This window comes from Drosophila mojavensis, unplaced genomic scaffold (genome assembly GCF_018153725.1).
Source record: "Drosophila mojavensis isolate 15081-1352.22 unplaced genomic scaffold, ASM1815372v1 contig_74, whole genome shotgun sequence".
In the NCBI taxonomy this organism is placed as follows: Eukaryota; Metazoa; Arthropoda; class Insecta; order Diptera; family Drosophilidae; genus Drosophila; species Drosophila mojavensis.
Window position 1 is genome coordinate 24262560 of NW_025318899.1, and position 18373 is coordinate 24280932.

The window sequence follows — 18373 nt, forward strand, 5'->3', positions numbered from 1 at the left end:
GATTATATATACATAGTAATTCACGCTGTAGGGTATTTGCGGGCTCACAGTTATTCTTATATTTTTGTTTTTAATTATTTATAATAATAATAGTATTTTTTGTAGTAACTATCAATAGATAGTCAATAGATATTGATACTTAATCATATCGATGGCTATGAGGCAGTCGATAGTTGACGTGAGTGTGATGATCGTGAATTGCTTAGCCAGAAGAAGAAGAAAAACATCGAGAGCGTAAGTTTTAGAAGAAGAAAAAGCAGAGCTGTGGTAATAATATAATTCACTAACTAAATAAAGCCTCCTTTATTTTGTTGACTTTTAGCACTGTATTTCATGTTAGCCATGCTTGGAGATATCGATTTCTCTACGTTCTATAGATATTGTTTTTCTTTTCTTTGACGACATAAGTTTTGAGCTACTAAATACTAACTAGCTATAGGGTAATTCTGCCATGCCTAGTGTTTGCTATTCAATTACTTAATCTAACAGGGTATTTGTCCGTTCATCATAACATTTTCTCTTCTGATTATTATAAGGATTTTCCCTTGTGTCCTGGCGTGTCGGCGACATAAACTCTGAGCTCTCGCCACGTGCTTAGCATAGCCAAATGCACAAAGCTCTGTGCTAAGTGCCACCCACAAGATCCGCTTAGGCTCCGGTTTCATGGAGGCTGGCACTTCTTGGCCACGCCCCAGGTCTTATAAATTGAATGTTAAGTGGCTATTAGAAATACACATTCACAATTGCAATTGAATTAATCGTCGACTATGACATATTATATTAGCGATTCCTCGAAATGAAAATGAAAATGAAAAGTGTCTGGTTCAGTAAAAGTCTTGGGTTTGAGTTCTCACAATTATTGAAGTATTCTTTTTTTTAAATTTTTTCTTTATTGAATCTCAGGAGCAAATATTGAACTTGAGTTTTAAATAGATTTTTAATTAAAACTAAACTAATGCTACATTTAATTGTAATTTTTAAACTGCAATCTCTTCATATTTTATGTATAATATATGCTTTGCATTGACTATATAATTATTATATAGGAAATATTTACAGATTCAGTTAATTAATTATATTTATACAAAAGCAACGATGTTTTTGTTTTTCTTTTGGGAGGTAAGTTGAATAAATTCTATTTATGAACACCTGAAAATGTCTTTTACCATAGCAAAGTGTGTGTGTTTTGTTTAAGTGTACGTGTTAAATTGAGCTACTTTGAGTTTCTTTTCGCAAATTGGCGAAGATAAAAGTAATGAAGAATTAATGTTATTGAATTTACCGACGAACTTTGAGTTAACTTTTCCGACAACTTGACATATTACAACGTCGACTCAAAAGCCCCCTCCAAAAAAAATATATGAACTGCTATCGATAAGAAAATGAAAAAGTTTTCTATAATTTCAGGCCAAATGAAATGTAAAAAAAGAAGCAAAATAAAAAAAAAAAAAAAAAAATCATTTATCAAGTTCGCTGAAAAATGCATTGGAAAGTATATTCAATTAAAGGCAAAAAGTTGGTCCTAATAAATAAAAGTTTCGCTGGCCAAAGGCCCGGGTCAGCTCTGGGTTATGGTCTTCCACTTGGGCATTAATCTACAGCGTGGGTGTATAAAAAAGGTTCACAACTCAATTTACTGCAAAACTGAAATAAATTCAATTGATTGAACTGAACTGAAAGTCATAAAAAAGAAATTCAAAATGAAAGGATTAATTATGTGTGTAGTTTGGTTCCTTAAAGTACAGCAAAAATTTGTATTACGCTCTCAAATTTGGTTCGCTTGAGCTCAATGAATTAATACAGAATGTTTGAAGAGAACTCTTAATTGAAAAATGTTTTTAAGTTTATCAGACGGCTTCAAGAAATTTTGACATAATGATTTGGGAAAGTATCACATATCGAGGACGTAATAGTTAGATCATGGACGCTTGCTCTACTCAAACTATAATTTTTTTATATATACATGCATATATTGTTTTTATTGCAGTTACACACCCCGCATATATATGTGTATGTGTATGTATGTATATGATAATCGCTTAGAAAATGAAAATGATATTTATTTGCATTCTGCCCGCCTTTCCGTATGAAGCAAATCATTTTGATATATACTCGTGGGAACACTCTACATAAAAGATTTCGATGTACATACATATATCTACACTCATTGAGGGCGGGACAAATTTGGCACGAACATTACTGTTATTATTAAGAAATGAAATGTTACCACCCAATCGAGAATTTAAAACTATTTGTTCTAGATATTTGAAATTTTGAATACAGCACCCACACCCAAAAATACATGGTTTATATGTATATATCTATATTCATTGGGGAAGGCCGGACAAATTTACGCTTTCTGAAGTTTTGGCGGTAGAAAATATTTATAATTGATTTACGGCTAACTAAAGGCCTGGCATATCCAAATATAGCATATTTTTCATAGTTTTGGAACGTGAGCCTTCTGAGTGATTGATCAACAATTCTGTATCTGTATCTTAACAGTTGGGAGCTCAGCGTCTAAAAACCAAACTGCTCTATTTGGGGTGGTTGCATCTATGGATGAATTTGTTTTATTTAAAATTTAATTTGATGTTCCTTGAATTAAGGTTTTATGTATGTTCTTTGATTAGCATATTATTTTACTTCGTTTAAATTCAGAAAAGTTTTATTTTATATACAGATATTGAAAATAGGTCATAGGTCATATTCCTGCAGGATCTGTCATAGATAGAAATATCAGCAATAAGACTGTGAGGGAGTATTAAGCAGTCGATTTCTCTCCGCCTTGTTATTCTTACGCCTATTGAGCCGCAAACTATTTAATCCTGCTCATATTACTCTACAGATGTTCAGTCTTTCATTTGGAGAACTGCCGAAATAAATGTTGTGTGATTTGTGAACTATTGAGAGTTGAGTGCGTGTTTTTTTTTTTCAAATTTTTGCTGTACTGTGTGTTTTTGGTGTCTTTAAGTGGAGTATAGAGAAGGACATAGCAACACATAACGCTTATCACAAAGTAACGCGACGCTTGGCGCGCTTAGTTTATATATAGTAAGTATATATCGTATATATATAGAGAAGTATATATACATATATTTACATAAGTGACTAGGAGACTAGCATCTACATTATGTACACTACTATGGATTGCTCAGAAGCCCGAGGAGACGTGCCCCAGCTTCTTGCCATCCACGGTCCAGTCGTAGCCCAGGGCCGTATTATTATTTGTCGTCGAGTTCGTGGTGGAAACGGAGCGTTGCATTTCGCGTGGACCTGGATAGTAGACGACTGGGCCGGGCGACGGTGCTCGATTCCGCTTGATTTGCAGGAGGCCGGGCGAGCCGGAGACTTGGGTGAGCCGAACGCTGTTCAGTGAGCTGCTGCCTCCGGTGGTGACCAGATAGGTTGTCGTGGTGCTCCGCTGCGTGCCGTGCCGTGAGAAGCGGCCGGATGAGCGATGGTTCATGGTGCCGTCGCCGTTGTTCGAAATTGAGCTCTCGTAGTGTATAAGATCCGGCTGGTCACGACTCAGGCGTCGCTTGAAAAAAATGAGTAAAAAAATACGCTTGAACTTCTCTCCGAATATGATGTAAATGAGAAAGTTGACGCTGCTGTTGATCGTGATCAGCAGATTGGAGATTTTCGTCAGCTTGTGATCGACGACGCTATAGAATGCCTCCGAGATGTTCAGCACCAGCGGGAGGAAATTGAGCATGAAGAACACAATCACCACGCACAACAGCATCGTGGCCAGGCCGATCTCACGCTTCTCCGATCGGGAGAGCCGCTGGCGCTCTCGATTCGCGCGCTTCACCTGCATGTAGATCAGGCAATTGAGTATGGCCAGCGTGAGAAAGGGAATTATGTTGTTCACAATCAGATAGCACCAGTGTATATATATATTTATGTAGGTCGGGTTGCGCCTCAGCGCCGAGGGCCTGATGCAGTGCAGCACGATGGTCGTGTTGGGCAGCTGGTAGCTGATATTCAGCACTTCCCAAAAGCGAGGCATGTTGTAGGCGAGCGCAAAGCAGACGCACACAATGAAGTAGATCTTGGCACGCCCATAGGTGCAGAGGGCACGCGCCCGCAGCGGATGGCAGACGGCCACATAGCGCTCCAGGGTGACGGTGAAGGTCATATAGATGCTAGCCGTCTGGGCGATCATGCCGATGGGGAACATCGCCGGCGATATGAACGGGTACACAAAGTTGTAGTAGCCGAAGAAGTGGCCCGTGTATGGGTAAATGGAGGGTATGCCAAACAGCAGCATGGAGCTAATAATTAGCACCGTGTCACAGCGCGCCAGACCAGTCAACAGATAGTTAATGCTGGAGCGCATCTGCGGACGGGACAGAATTATCATTGATATCACGTTGCCCAGTATGCCCAGGACGCCAACAATGTTGAGTATGACGCCGCACACCCAGAACTCGATGCAATTATTCTCCAGCTGCGGATTGTAAACCAGCTCACATTCGCGCAGCCACGCTAGATCCGCGCTCTCGTTCTGCGCCTCATAGCTGGCATTCAGCAATCGCTGGCTCGCATTGAACAGCACCGGGGCCAAGGTGCTGTCCACGGAGTCGGTTAGATCGTAGCGCGCCGTCTCCTCAATGCGCTGGCCCGTCGCACTGGCCAGGAACTGATCGTCGCTGATGGGCGCCCAGTCGTAGTCGCCGGATGCCGATGGGGGCATTACACCTGACCCTGGCTGCTGCAGGCTCAGCAGCAGCCGCTCCGTTGCGCCGCTCATCGAAAGTTTTCTATTTGGGATCTATTTGCGGCTAGCTGGCAACTGTTCCTGGCATTTAAACTTTTATCCAGCAACAACTCTGGCCGCAACATAAATTCGTTGACCGCTGTAATAGTTTGTTCTGCTTATTATTGTTGTGGGCTCACACCTGTGCACACTCACTTGAACACTCGCACACACTCACACACACACACACGCGGTATTGAGTGAGGGTGACTGAGAGATTGCGTAGAAAGCTCCTTGCTTGCCTTTCCGTTTATGGTTCACACAGAGCGCAGAGCTTTTAATAGCCCAGTAGCAGTAGCAGGAGTAGTAGTTGTCGTTGTTGTTGTTATTGTTGTCGTTGTTGTAGTTGTTGTTGTCGTTGACACTTTAAGCTGAAAGAGAGGAAATGAAAAATAGAAGGACTTTTAGTACAAGGCTTTTGTTTGACCAGGTGATTGTGTATCGTTCAATTCAGGAACAAACTTTTTGGCTCGACTTTTGCTTATTTGCCCAGCAATTGGTGCAGCAACTAAGAGTATAGCAAACTTTGTTCCAGTAGTTCATTTATAAATATATTGATTGGGCTTCCTCAAGCATCCAATATTTACAACAACATTAAATTGGACTTAAAGTATTGAAAGATGTTTTAATGAAAAATATACTTAATTTTCTTATAATGAAAACGAAGGAATATTTAATAAATATCAAAATAAGAATAGCACAAAATAACTATAATAATATTAATAAAAACAATGATAATAATAATTATAATAAATATTTTGTTAAATTATTTACATTTACATATTTTAATAGGACTTAGCAGCTAAAATACTCCAACAGACTTAGATGCGTAGAATCCAAGAGTGAATACAATATATCTGAATGATGCCAGATGCTCCAACTGCCCTGAATTAGCTTAGCAAGCTACCACAAAGTTCTAATCTTGGCCATGGAAACTGCTTTAAACTTTTTTAAAAGCTTTTTGTTCTTCAGATATTTGTTGCTTAAGTCTGAGGAAGAAAGATTATTTGTTGAACTACTAATCCTTCTTCCTTATATTTAAGCAACTCTTTAGACAAGTCACTTTTTACAGAATATTTTTCATTCTTCCATTTTAAGCTTCCTTAAGAATTTAACAACGTTCACTTTAATGTTTGAGTATCACTAAAAACGGCTGAAATCTACATATCTTCAGTTACTTCAATATCCAGGTTTTCGATTGTATTTCAAAAATATTATTGATAATTAAGATTAGTTTTAATAGAGAAAAATAAATGAAATTAGATGGCATTTGTTAACCTTCTCTTATCAATTCGTAGTAGCTGCAGACATCCTTGAGACAACAAATGTAACAGCGAAATATAAGCAATGAACTATATAATTTTATTACGCCACCTTTTTACACATGTATCAGATTAAAGTGCCCGAATTGTATCCAGCAGACACACGCGCTCACCTGTGTAAGTGGACCCCTTGCTCCCTGTCAGCCAGCCGTCAACACAGCATTTGGGCCAACAAATCAAGCAAAGCACGCGCACATAATAATAAAACACATAAAAATTACGACTGTGGAGAATGAACGACTCGCAGATGGGCTGCACTTGATACAAATTAGTTATTTTAATATATATATTTTTTTTTAAATAAATAAAATAATAAAACAAAAAATGGTCTTCGGTTAACAATACTAAAACTGCTTACATTAAATGTTTGGATTGCTGTCTCTTAAAGTCTCTAGGGGGAGAATGAACTGCTCGCACTTAATAAAATAAAGTCTTTAATCTAAGTCAAAATTAATTCAATTATTAATCAAAATTAATCTATATTTTCCCATTTTTTTTTAAAGCTGTCTTCGGTTAATAATGCTAAATCTGTTTACATTGAATGTTTGGCTATCTTTCTCGCCCACTCCCCAGGCCTATTTGCTTGACTTACATATAAGACAACATGATGATATTCTCTCTACAAATTTGTGTCGATATCGATGGTGTATACACATTTATATTTATGTTTATTTATTGGCTTCTCGGCGGTCCGCGCGCCTATCATATAATCAAATCAATTTAACACATGGCAGCTCTTAGCTTAATGCCGCGGCATGATTTGTGGCTACTGGCAAAATAGGCATAAAAAAAGAAAAAAGAAAAACAACTGACGCAAATGTTGTTTTTGTAGTTGTGGTGGCTGTGGTTGTGGCTGCGAGAGCGCAGTGCAACCACAATGCTAACGAGGGGGCTTGTAGAACATAACGTATGCGTGTTTTGCATTTGGCATTCGTTATCTCTCAGCAGTTGCAGTAAATCGTCTGTGGTCGAGCTTCTGCAGTAACTGCAACTGTAACTGTAACTGGAACTGTTGTCCCGTGGCATGTTAAATGCCCAACGATTTGCATCTGCTGCTGGCAGGTTGCAAATGGCAGGTGGCTGCTGGCTACTGCCAGGTGACAGGTGGCTGGTGGGAGGTGGGAGGCGGCAATTGCATATGGGAAGTTCGGTTCTTGGAGGTGCTATTGAGCATCCCATTTTCCGACGGGCATCAGCGCTGCTTTATTCCGGCCGAGTTCCATTTTTGTCCACAAAAGGCGATTGTAACAATTAGATTCTCAAATTGGATTGCTGCGTGGGCAGTTGCAACGGCTACAGCTACGGCTGGCGCGCACTGGAGTTGGAGTCCAGCTATTAGAATGCCAATTAGTTTTAATGGAACCCTTTTCACAAACTGCTGCTGCTGGACCACGTGCACGTGACACCAATTCCATATTTTCTTTTCCATCGTTAACGGACCACAATCCATGTGGCACTTTACTAGCCAATTGCCTCAACTTTTTACTGTCCAGTAGAGAGACATGACAGAGATCCCTTCACTTTTATTATTATTTTGATAGTTCTCTTCTGTCTGTTACTTTTTTGTTAAATCGAAACACTTGAGTCTGCTGTACGTAATAAACGGAAGATGAGACGTATAGATTTAATTATACAACACTTGCACATTTCTCTCAGAAGCACTTAAAAGTTATTAACTTTGCAATTTTGAGAATTCCCAATTTGCCAAAGCAGTCATGCCGTTATTAGCCCGACTTTGATTGCGAATAGACATGCACTGGGACACATAACTGCTTTTACCTTGTTGGGCAGCTCATTAATAATGAATTAGTACATACAGAGAATTCCCAAAAATAAATTTATATTAAGTTCTCAGAATGCTGCACTCAAACAAGGAAGGAAATTTCATTTCGAAGAAACTTTAAACGATTTCGTTTAATATTAATTTCACCACAACTTTAAACTACATTAGGAGATATTTCGAGATTTCATAAATTAATTGGGTTCACCCACCCATCTACAACTTCTAATTACTTGCTAATGTCAAAGCAATTAAACCCGATTTTCCCTGGAATTCTGTGTAAATAAGCGAAGAAGCTTATAAATGACCTCGTTCGCATTACAATGTATTCGGGTATCAGACATTTGCGATTCACACTCGCCCCATGACACACACATGAATGGACTTAGTTAACCAGGAAGAGGGGTAGGGGGACTTTTTGCAGCCCCAGCGACAACAGTTCCAATTAATGTTCTTTTTTTCGAAAATGACACTGAGCTTAATTGTTCAGCAAGATATTTGCATGTGGCATTCCAACTGGCAACGTGTCCTGCAAGGATTTTCATTACTGTTTCGCAGAGCGGAGACCAAAAACTATGTGCATATTGCATAGTTCTGGCTGGCTAACGAGGCGACAGCCAGTCTGCATTTCATTTCGTTTCTGTGCCAATGCCCCAACCTGCTCTTGCCCTATGTCTATTCTCACTCTTTTACACTATCTGTCTATCTCACTCTCTCTCTCTCTCTCTCTTGCACTCTTTTGTCTGTTTGTGCTTCTCTGTTTGTGTGGGCGAGCAACTTTTGGCATTTGCTCTAATATATGTATGTTTCGGCCACTTTTTGTTCTCTGTGTCAACTGGTAAACAACATCGCGGTTATTTGGTTCCATCGGGCGTTTGCTTTATATTTGTAATTATAGAAATGCAACTGTTTTCATGCACTTATTTTAATGAATCAAAGGCAAAAACTTGCCTAATGCATAAATGCAAAAGTTCAGTTTTAAGCAAAAAGAAATGCTAAAGATGAAGCCTGACTCATTTTAAATTTATTTTTGATGACTTAACGGAATATTTAGTAATTTGCTGTATTTATTTATTTTCTGAGCTGCCTAGTTCAATATTTTCCGATTTGATATAAATGTGATTTTATTGATATATTTAGAATAAACAAAAGGAATAAACCCTAGTATATATATTATAATAAGCAATATCTTTGATAGAAATAAAAACTTGATATCATCTATCTATATGTAGATTCACTATCTTTTAGTCTATTTTTTAGATTTATAGCCAGACGAGTTTTAGCTAAATACTTTAAGTTATTTTTTTTTCCAGCAAGTTTTTTATTTGGTTTATATACCTTCATATATACATACAATTTCAAGAAAATCTATTTAGTCCGGGAATAAAAAGCGCAATATTTATTTGCGTGGGCGTTTTCGTTTATTTTTGGATTTAAGCAGAAGGGAAACTGGAATATTTGGAAAATCTCCTCGTGGCGAAGGCCGGTCCGGATTAGAGCAGCATGAGTTGTTATAAATTCAAATTGTAATAGTATATATAATATTGTTTGATATTTATTATCAATTAATTAGCAATAATTATTTGCTTTTTCCTTTTGACTATTAGGGATTATTATTTAGAAATATTTTAATAAACACTTTGTTGACTATTAAATGTTAATAATAAACAAACAGAACTGAGATCTCATTAGAAGTGAGCCAAAACTCAAACAAAATTTTTCTTTCAAGCTCCCCAATGTGAGGGTCGCGTATTTTTATGCCGTTATCTTTTTCTTGGTCATTTTTCTTAAATTCGTTTAATTAACTGCTTAAGTATATTAATTTATACGGCTCGTTGGACAGCTGTAAATGATGCGAGCCCCACTAGCTAGGGGACATCGGCTCCGCTAATTCTATTGTGTCTGCGCCACATGTAGAATTTACTTATCAGCGATTTTGGAGGCATTGTTGTCGACTGGCAGCCAGTCGAGGCAGTATCTAATATAGTTGAGAAATTTATGAATGCATGTGCTGTATGGGTATATAGCATATGGGCGTATGGATATATGGTATATGGGTAAGTATAGAATTTATAGTATGTTGGGAGCGTGTGGCAGAGCATACAAAATGTACGAAGAGATATGCTCTGACACGAGTCTGAGCATCGAGTATACGCATGCTGAACCGCAAAACGAAAACAGCAGATATTATAATTATTATAATATTTCTCGGCGCTCGCTTTCCAAAAGAAGAAGAACAACACTCGCGAGAGTGAGGGAGAGAGAGAGAGAAATTCTTGTGATATATTTTTAGTTGACAGTTTCAAGGTTTTTGCTCAGCGAAGGCGAAGCAAATAGAAGCAAATTGTAAAACGAATGCTATTATAATTTGCAAGAGCGTGGCGTTTGGCTCAAGTAATTCTTAAATTTACATATTTTCGTTGCTTCATTTTTAATGAGGCCATTGCAATGCGCGGAATGCAAAGGATCAGGGATCGGAGCGCACATTCGTGGGGATAATTGTGTGAATTCACGCAGCTATTTGATTGCTCAATGAGCAGGTGCTCGACAGACGCACGACAGACAGAATAACAGTACAAAACAACAACAGCCGTGGTAGGGCACATAAAGCGGCTGATTTATGCCTGGGTGCGTCTATTATCCTTTTATGCGCTCTGTCTGCCCGCCTACAAGTACAAGTCCGTGCATGTCGGCTGAAGCCCAGCGAATGTGCTTTGCGAGAGCCATTATAGCGACGCAGTTATTTTTGAAATGATGTTGCCGGCTTTTATGTAAATGACTGCTGCATCGTGATATGCGGCGTATACTTAATCATCTCGACATTAAGTGCCCACCCGTACAAATCGCAATGCAGCTCACTCACTCACGCTCACTCAGCATCAAGGTTGTGGCTCAGCGACCCCCACAGCCCTCCTTGGCTGCTGAGCCTTGCCCTCACCTCAGACATTTCCAAAAGAGATATTTGTTTCTTCACCTGCAAGTGGGTGCGAATGACTGGCGGTAGTACGTGTACGTGCGTGTGCATATGTTTATGTTTACTTAATTTTCAATTTGCGAAAATTTCGCCGGCCTAAGACATTTATTCGTATTTGATTACATTTCACTTTTCTCGATTGAATAATATTAAGTGCTTTGCATATGGAAATAGTATTTGGGCTAACGCAATTAATGCGACTGCTTCTAGTTTATTTATTCAGAATTGATGGGGAAAGATATTTAGGCCGGTCGGTAAATAAAATTTGCAAATTGCTACAAAATCAAATAGCCAAGATTACAATTTATAATAAAATAAAACAGGTTAAGTCGATACGTAAACTATATTGTGAAAAGATTTATGAGTATTGAATCCTAGCAATTTATTTGTTTATATTTATCACTTCATTGTGCTGTGAGGTTAGCATAGCTATATTCTTAATTCTTCTTGTAATGCAATGAGATAAATTCATAAAATATTCTCTCCACATTTCGTATTTTAAAAAAATTAGTTTTTTTGTCACTTTTGAAGCTTTTAGGATTAAATGCAATGTGTCAAAGAATTTTAATTCATCTTAAATCAAAGCTTGAACCTTCGTATATGTCACTGTCATGGGGATCAAGCAATATAAATTACGTTTTTCTCACAGCACTCGACAGCTTCTGAAATCTGTGTAAATGTGAACAAAATATTATTATTAATATTGTTGACGTGATGGAAAAAAGGGTTTCAGATGACAAACAAGCTGTAAATACATTATGAGTATTTTCTCATTTTATTCTGATGGGAAAGTCAATGTGAAAGTTGCGGCACCTAATGAAGCGTTAAATTATAAAAGAGCAAAAAGGAATTGATTAAATGAATGAAGTTTCCGAATAAACACAAACTAAAGGAGCAAATAATAGTTACATGGATTGAAAAAAGTGAAGTGGAAGTGTTTGAACATTTGCTTATAGAAAGAATTTGATATTCTTTCAGCAGTCAGTTTATACTGAAAGCGAATAAGCTTTAAAGAAAAATATTAGTTCATAATAATATAATAAAAGTCAATTTGAGAAATTAAAATCAATAGTTTAAGCGAACGTATAATTGGATTATCTTTGAATTTGTAAGCTTTATGGAATAAACTAAAGGCTGAGGTCTTATAGATAAAAAGAATCTGAAGGTGCTAGTAGTAAAAAAATATTAGTAATGCAAATCGTATCATGGGTTCAGTTTTAGCTACAAAAACTTTCTTCACACAACTAAACATGAGAATATATTGATTGATGTCTTTTGTTGATATTCAAGGTTTACATGGAATTGGTTTCAGCTTAAGTACCACTGCTTTAAGAGGAAAGGTAAATTTGAACAGGTAACTTTTGCAATAGAAAATCTATTTTCTAGTGAAACGTGAATGAAAAGAAACCCGGAATATTCAAGTGTTGTGTGGTAGGGTGAGCAGAAGAGAGGAAGTTTCATATCTTTAATTCAGTTACGGATTTGAAGCTGAATTCCTAAGAATTTAAATTAAGCAATTTACGTAAGCTAAACAATTTACTTAAGCTAACTAACTATGAAACCTTTTGCTATTATTTAATTATAAACAAGTATTGAGCAGTCGAGTGCATCCGACTGGCTCGTTTTTAAAGATTAATGAAGTTACCTTGGGGAATTTAATTTACAATGCAGAAAACTGTGCCTCCGCTTGTATGAATCAGTTGTCTGTATTCCGGGTCCGTGTGCTCCAGCATTTTTTTGTTTGCCAACTGAAGCGATGCGATTCGAATTCCCAGGCGACGGTGCGTTGCCTCATTTGCATATTTTATATAAAAAATGACAGCCATCAATGCCAGGGCGTCAGTGCTGGCATCTCTTATAGGTAATTACCTACACCGACCATACATACATGAGGGCATGTTACCAACGACATTCAGATTTCGGTTTCTTGTGCTCATAATCTGGTTACGTTTGCTTGAGATGGCTAATTTCTTGATATGTTTTCACGTTTTGAATATTTCGTGTGGTTTTTATGATTATTTGCAGCTCGCTCTCGCACTCTTTCTCTCTCACACACACTCTCTGATAATATATATATTAATTTTATTTATTTATAAATTTATGTGATGCTCGCAGACATTTTCTTTTCCACTTTTTGTTTTTTATAAGTATTTGATTTACTTGATTTCATATATATTTTCGCTGGCAGCTGTTAATTTGTGGACATCACAACATGAATATATTTGCCAGTACTTGATGCACTTTTCACACTTTGAATTTAACGGCTGCACACTTTAAAGACTTGTTTGGTTGCATCTGTAAACGATTTGAAATATTGAGTATATTTTTTTTCTTAATTAATTTGTATTTCTCTTCAATATAAACAAGAATATCAGCACTCTATCTCTCTTTCGCACTGTCGCTCTCTCTCTCTATCTCTCTTCGCCTCTCTCTTTCTCACTTTCACTGGCTGTATGTTGTCATCTTGCTCAGCAGAATGCAAGTGATATTTTTAAACACCCATCGTCACCGGGCGATGTACCAAGAATATGAATTCACTCGAGTGGCACCCCTGAGGCAGGTCCACGTTGGGCACGACCACGTTGAACGCTGACAGCCAACTGCGCCGCCAGCCGAGTTCCTCTAGTTTTTCCGACTGCCGCCAAAGTCACATTGAAAGTGCCATTACGCATGCGCCATGTTGCCAGGCTCGGTCACTGCTCAGCCAGTCGTCTGTGTTTCATTCATAAAAACCATTTGCGTATTTCTATAGTACGCGTTCTGTGCGTCTGAATGTTGATGCAACATTGTTGCGCAGTAAAAGTAAAAGGCCACTGGGGCCTGCATGACTACGACTGCGACTATTTATAAGCAATTGCCATGTGCAGTCTACTTTGTACACACAGTGAATGGGCGCTGTCATTAAACATTTATTTTTAAACTATTTGAGCAGAGCTAGACGCCGAGTAGTCGTCTGCAGCTGCGTCAGATGAAGAAATCGAGCTAAGTCTCATCTGCAATTTAGGGATAATTGATTTCGAAAACTCGCTGTAAATGTTTAGTCTAGGATTTTAAAAATATCTCTATCTCTTTTTTTTTTTTAAGATTTTTACTAATTTATTTCATATACCATATCAATAAAACTACTTAACAATGTGAGCAAGAAAATGAAAAGACAAGAATGTTTTTTACCAGGTGTTGGGGAAGGATGACGAATGCTCAAAAGAACTGATTGTGCAAGTAGATTTCGATGAGATGAGTGCTTAGCTGACCTAGTTCAGTTTTATTTCTTTCATGATGTCATCATTCCTGGCAAATGGTAAAATAATGAACCGTCGGATAATTCGGTTGATTGGAGTGTCTGAATAGGTAAGAAACAGCTGTTCTCCAAATGAAGCAGCCGTGAAATTGCAATTACAGTCTTCGATTATTATTTTCTATTTTATGATTTTAAGTCCTAAATTGAGTGATGAGTTATTAGAGTAAAGTCCACGTAATCTATTTTTAATGGCCTATAAATCGAATCATTGTCTGCTGATGATAAAAACGAAAACTTATTGAGACAGCTAAACAACATTATTACAGTCAATGGTAATAATCAACAAATGCACCGAGCTTGACAGCATTATAAAAATACTTGATTTTCTTCTAACGAATATATATCTAAGAACAGTTACGTCATGGCTCCAGTCTGCGATTCTATGTCAAATGTTTGCTTGGGCATTGGGTCTTCCGCAACCCCCAAAGTAAACGCTCTCCCTTGGTTTCGTTGCCGGCAATGCACAACTATTCATTCACGAGAACAGCAACAACAACGTCCGTTAAAGTGAAATTGACTTTACGGTGTTTCCTCTAAACGAGGAAATTAATTTAATGTTTATTGCATAGTTGCTCGTTGTTAGGTTCACTCATTGAAAGTTAAATTTGTGACTATTACACCCGATTATGAAGAACCTAGAGATTTGATATTAGAAATCTAAATATTTAAAGCAGAGTTATGAAGTGTATCGCTGAATATTAAGAATGTTAAAATTTGACTGAATAATAAAATTGGCATACAATACTACCCCTTTCATTACGAATTCACCTAATCTTAACTTAGAGTCTGCAATATGACGCGCAGAAACGATAAGCTTTCACTCAATTATAGCTTGGCTGACCATGAGTCCATAAAGCCTTCATTTCTACATTAAGTCATAAGGCACTCGCCACGCCCACTGAAAACGTGCCAAGCTGGCAAAATCGATTGCAAATTCGGCTGCTTGCTGGGCCGTTTGCGTATTTCTTGTTTATTGTTTTCTTTTAATCTTGAAGTTCTTAAGAGCATGCCAACCGAAACTTTTGAGCTTCACCATTCTCTTACAAGTAGGAGGTACTTATTGACATATTGATGAAGCACTTAACAAATTATCTGCAAAAGTTTTAAGCTTCTTAGACTTCAGAAAATTTGACAAATTTCAATATTGCCTTCAACCTAATATAATATGATAATTAACTGCAGAGCAACGGGTTTCCTTACAGACTGTTCATGCATTTACACCCCACTCTTAACTTTCTAACTCACTCTTTGATTTACTTTCAATCCATTTTAACCAAAGTGCAGTCCCAGTCTTTGCTACCTTTTATGGATTCTTACAGCTGCTGGAAGTCTGCGAAAATCATAAATTTGCTTGTCTAAGCAAAACTAAGCTCAACACATGCTTGCATTCTATTGTCGCATTTTATTATTAAATTTGGAGTCTTACTTCAATGGACAGTGGCTTAGCTTGGATTTTGCTTTTGTTTTTTTATTTATTTTTTATTTTTATTTTTTTTAAGACTTTGACAAATAAAGAAGCAGGAAGACTGAATAAACGTTATAGTAACTATCCTGCGTAAACATAGGTGCAAACAGTTCTTAAGAAATTTCTAGATACCAGGGCTGGATTTTCATTAAGGACCAAACCTCTCGTGAGAAAGCAAATGCAACCCGTGCAAGTTCATGTTCTGTAATTAACATACGCTATATATTCTAATTAAATCATAACTCTTACAATGTTTAAATTTTATCACTGGGATATTGAACACTATTTTATGAGCGCCCAACACACCTGGACCCATGACAATAATGTTTTTGATCCGGCCCTGCTAAACACACTATGGGTGCTGCAGGCTTTTATTGTACATGGATTTTGATATATAAAATATATAAATTAAAGCTTAAAACTTAAAATTTAGAAATTAGATTAGAAATAAAAATAAACATCGTCCTCTTTGTAATTTTTCATTTACCATTGACATACATTTAACTAATTACTTCTTATTTCATAAGTGACATTTCAAATAATCAAACATGAGTAGTTTTACTATAGAAAAAAGTCATAATTCATGATTCTTTATTCTGAATGAAACGAAAGAAATTATTTATTATTTATTTAGCGTCTACTATAAGATTTGATTATTACAATGTTTAATTAAATTGAAATATTCGCATTGATTCACGTTATACAAACTATGATTCATAGAAACTCTTTTTTCATTGAAACTTTCAGAATTTTCAGTTAGAAACTGTTTTGCAGTTATCTTTCCATCGCATCGCCTATTAGTGCAGGAATTATACATTTCTCTGCCATCATGTACAAATGTCAGACAAAAAAAAAAAAAAAAAAAAAAAAAAAAACTACATTCTTTTTTCTTCAAATATAATTTTATTACACTCGCTGTCGTATCTTGAGTGCCGGGGCGGGTCGATTGGCGCCTGGTTGGCCGCCTGTCGGGCTGCTACTACTGTATCCCTTTTTATGGTTTGTCAGCTCTGCTTTTATTGTTTTCTTTTCAGTTTTGTTTTGCTTCTTGTATTTTTTGAGGCTTTTCGAGCATCTGCGCGCTATAAAAAGCTGAATGACAATCAGCCGAATGACGTGCGAGTTGTGCATCGCATTTATAGATTCATTTATTTATATACTCAGTTGCCGAGTCATTGTCAAATGCTGGTAACTAATTTAATTAAAGTTTTAATTTTGATTGGCAAACAGTTAGAAGTTTCCCAAGTGTGGCTGGTTGAAACTGAAACTTCAGTGCCTCTAGAAAACTTAAATTGAATTATTCAGAGTTTTTCCACTTGATTTAGCAGACGGACCACGGGGCAAAGAGTCCTGCAATAGAAACTGTTATTTCACGCAATTACACAGTACAGCAGCAGCATGCCGAGACACGCAACTGCCACCCACGGGCATTGAATTTATTGGCAAGCTGACCACTGACCAAAACTTAATACACATTCAGTGGCTTTGGCCCTGGCTGGCGGCAAGATTTACGAACGGGTCCCGTTCGCAGTTTGATACCCTGAAATATCTGTCCCTCGAGCATACGTGGCCACCAAGCTGTCAGCTATGGCAGTGCTGCAGCTGCTGCCAGCTCTCAGCTGCGGTCTGTCAACTGAGGCTCCTTGTTTAAAAAGTGAACACGAAAATTGACTGACGACAAAATGCAGATGCCGAGAGTTACAATATATCCTGAAAGCCAGCTGCTTGCAGTTTGTCACGCAGCCAAGTAAATCGAATATTTATTTTATTTCTTACATCCATTTCTTCTTATTGTCCTGCATCACATTGCTGCGAGCCGCAGAATATAAGCATTCTCCTGATGCCTCAAGACGTGCTACAGTCAAATGCGACTTTGGCTAGGAGTCAAGCTGCATTGGCATAACAAATCGCAATACAATGAATACGAAAGTTATCTCTCTGAAAAGTGTCATAACAGTAAGCACGGGAGGAAGATGGATAACACGTTTGTTTATGTTGTTTCCATAGAAGCACTGAAGGAAGAAACTTTCAAATGCTTTACTTACTGTGACTAAGTTTGTTGTTGCGTTGCCAGAGTTTGTTAGAAAAGTCAGTCCAGCTGAGGCGAGATGCCTTAAATTTTTGAATACAATTTGATTGTAACAAGCAGGAATTCCAGACTGAAGAGCTCTGTTTTCAGCTTGTCTGAATTGCTTGCATCTTTGCAAACATTAAACAACAATATAAGCAGCCACAACATATGTATTTGAGCTCATTACTGTGTCAAAGGTATACAAATTATAAATGCGTTAGGCGACTATTCTTATGTAGTCTCGTCACGCGATGGTAAATGTCTGAAATATCGCAAGAGGTCAAACTCTTCTACACATTGCACTATGGTCAGAAAGTCGGATTTTTTGGCATAAAGTCCAATTTTAATGTTAGAGCCTTGAAATTTGGTACATATTTTTGCTAAATTTTTATAGAATTTCGGATTTTTTTTTTTTAATTGGCCCATGTCTTCACCCACCTGCCCTAGTACCTTAAAAAATTTTATTAAAAAAATTTTTTTTTAATACATTTTTTTATTCTTCCTCGTTGTCAGTCAGTCAGATTCGTGATCTAAATTAGAATCCGAATCTGAATTTTCCGGATCGGAATTAATAGTTTTCTGGGTCGGCGGAGATACTGCCTTTAGAAGATATATGACATCTTGTGGAAGATTTTTCTTTTTAATTCGATTTTGTCTTTTATTCAGACATATTCTTTTTATTTTGCGGATCTGATGAA

At 37.3% G+C, this 18373-nt stretch overlaps 1 protein-coding gene across 3 annotated transcripts; it reads right to left on the bottom strand.

Annotated features, from left to right (window-relative positions):
• Nucleotides 1-1065: 1065 nt before the first annotated feature.
• On the bottom strand, nucleotides 1066-13440 carry LOC6583503 (FMRFamide receptor). 3 transcript variants are annotated; one of them, XM_002009135.4, is made up of 3 exons: nucleotides 12487-13440; nucleotides 4922-5136; nucleotides 1066-4865 (listed from the first exon to the last, which is right to left on the bottom strand). In XM_002009135.4, exon 3 carries the CDS (start codon nucleotides 4757-4759, stop codon nucleotides 3155-3157), a length of 1605 nt encoding a protein of 534 aa, XP_002009171.1. In that variant the 5' UTR covers nucleotides 4760-4865; nucleotides 4922-5136; nucleotides 12487-13440; the 3' UTR covers nucleotides 1066-3154. The 3 variants fall into 3 exon arrangements, with proteins under 3 accessions (XP_002009171.1, XP_043865839.1, XP_043865838.1); XM_044009904.1 differs by having other exon boundaries at nucleotides 1066-4880; XM_044009903.1 differs by having other exon boundaries at nucleotides 1066-5136.
• Between the last annotated feature and the right edge of the window lie 4933 nt (nucleotides 13441-18373).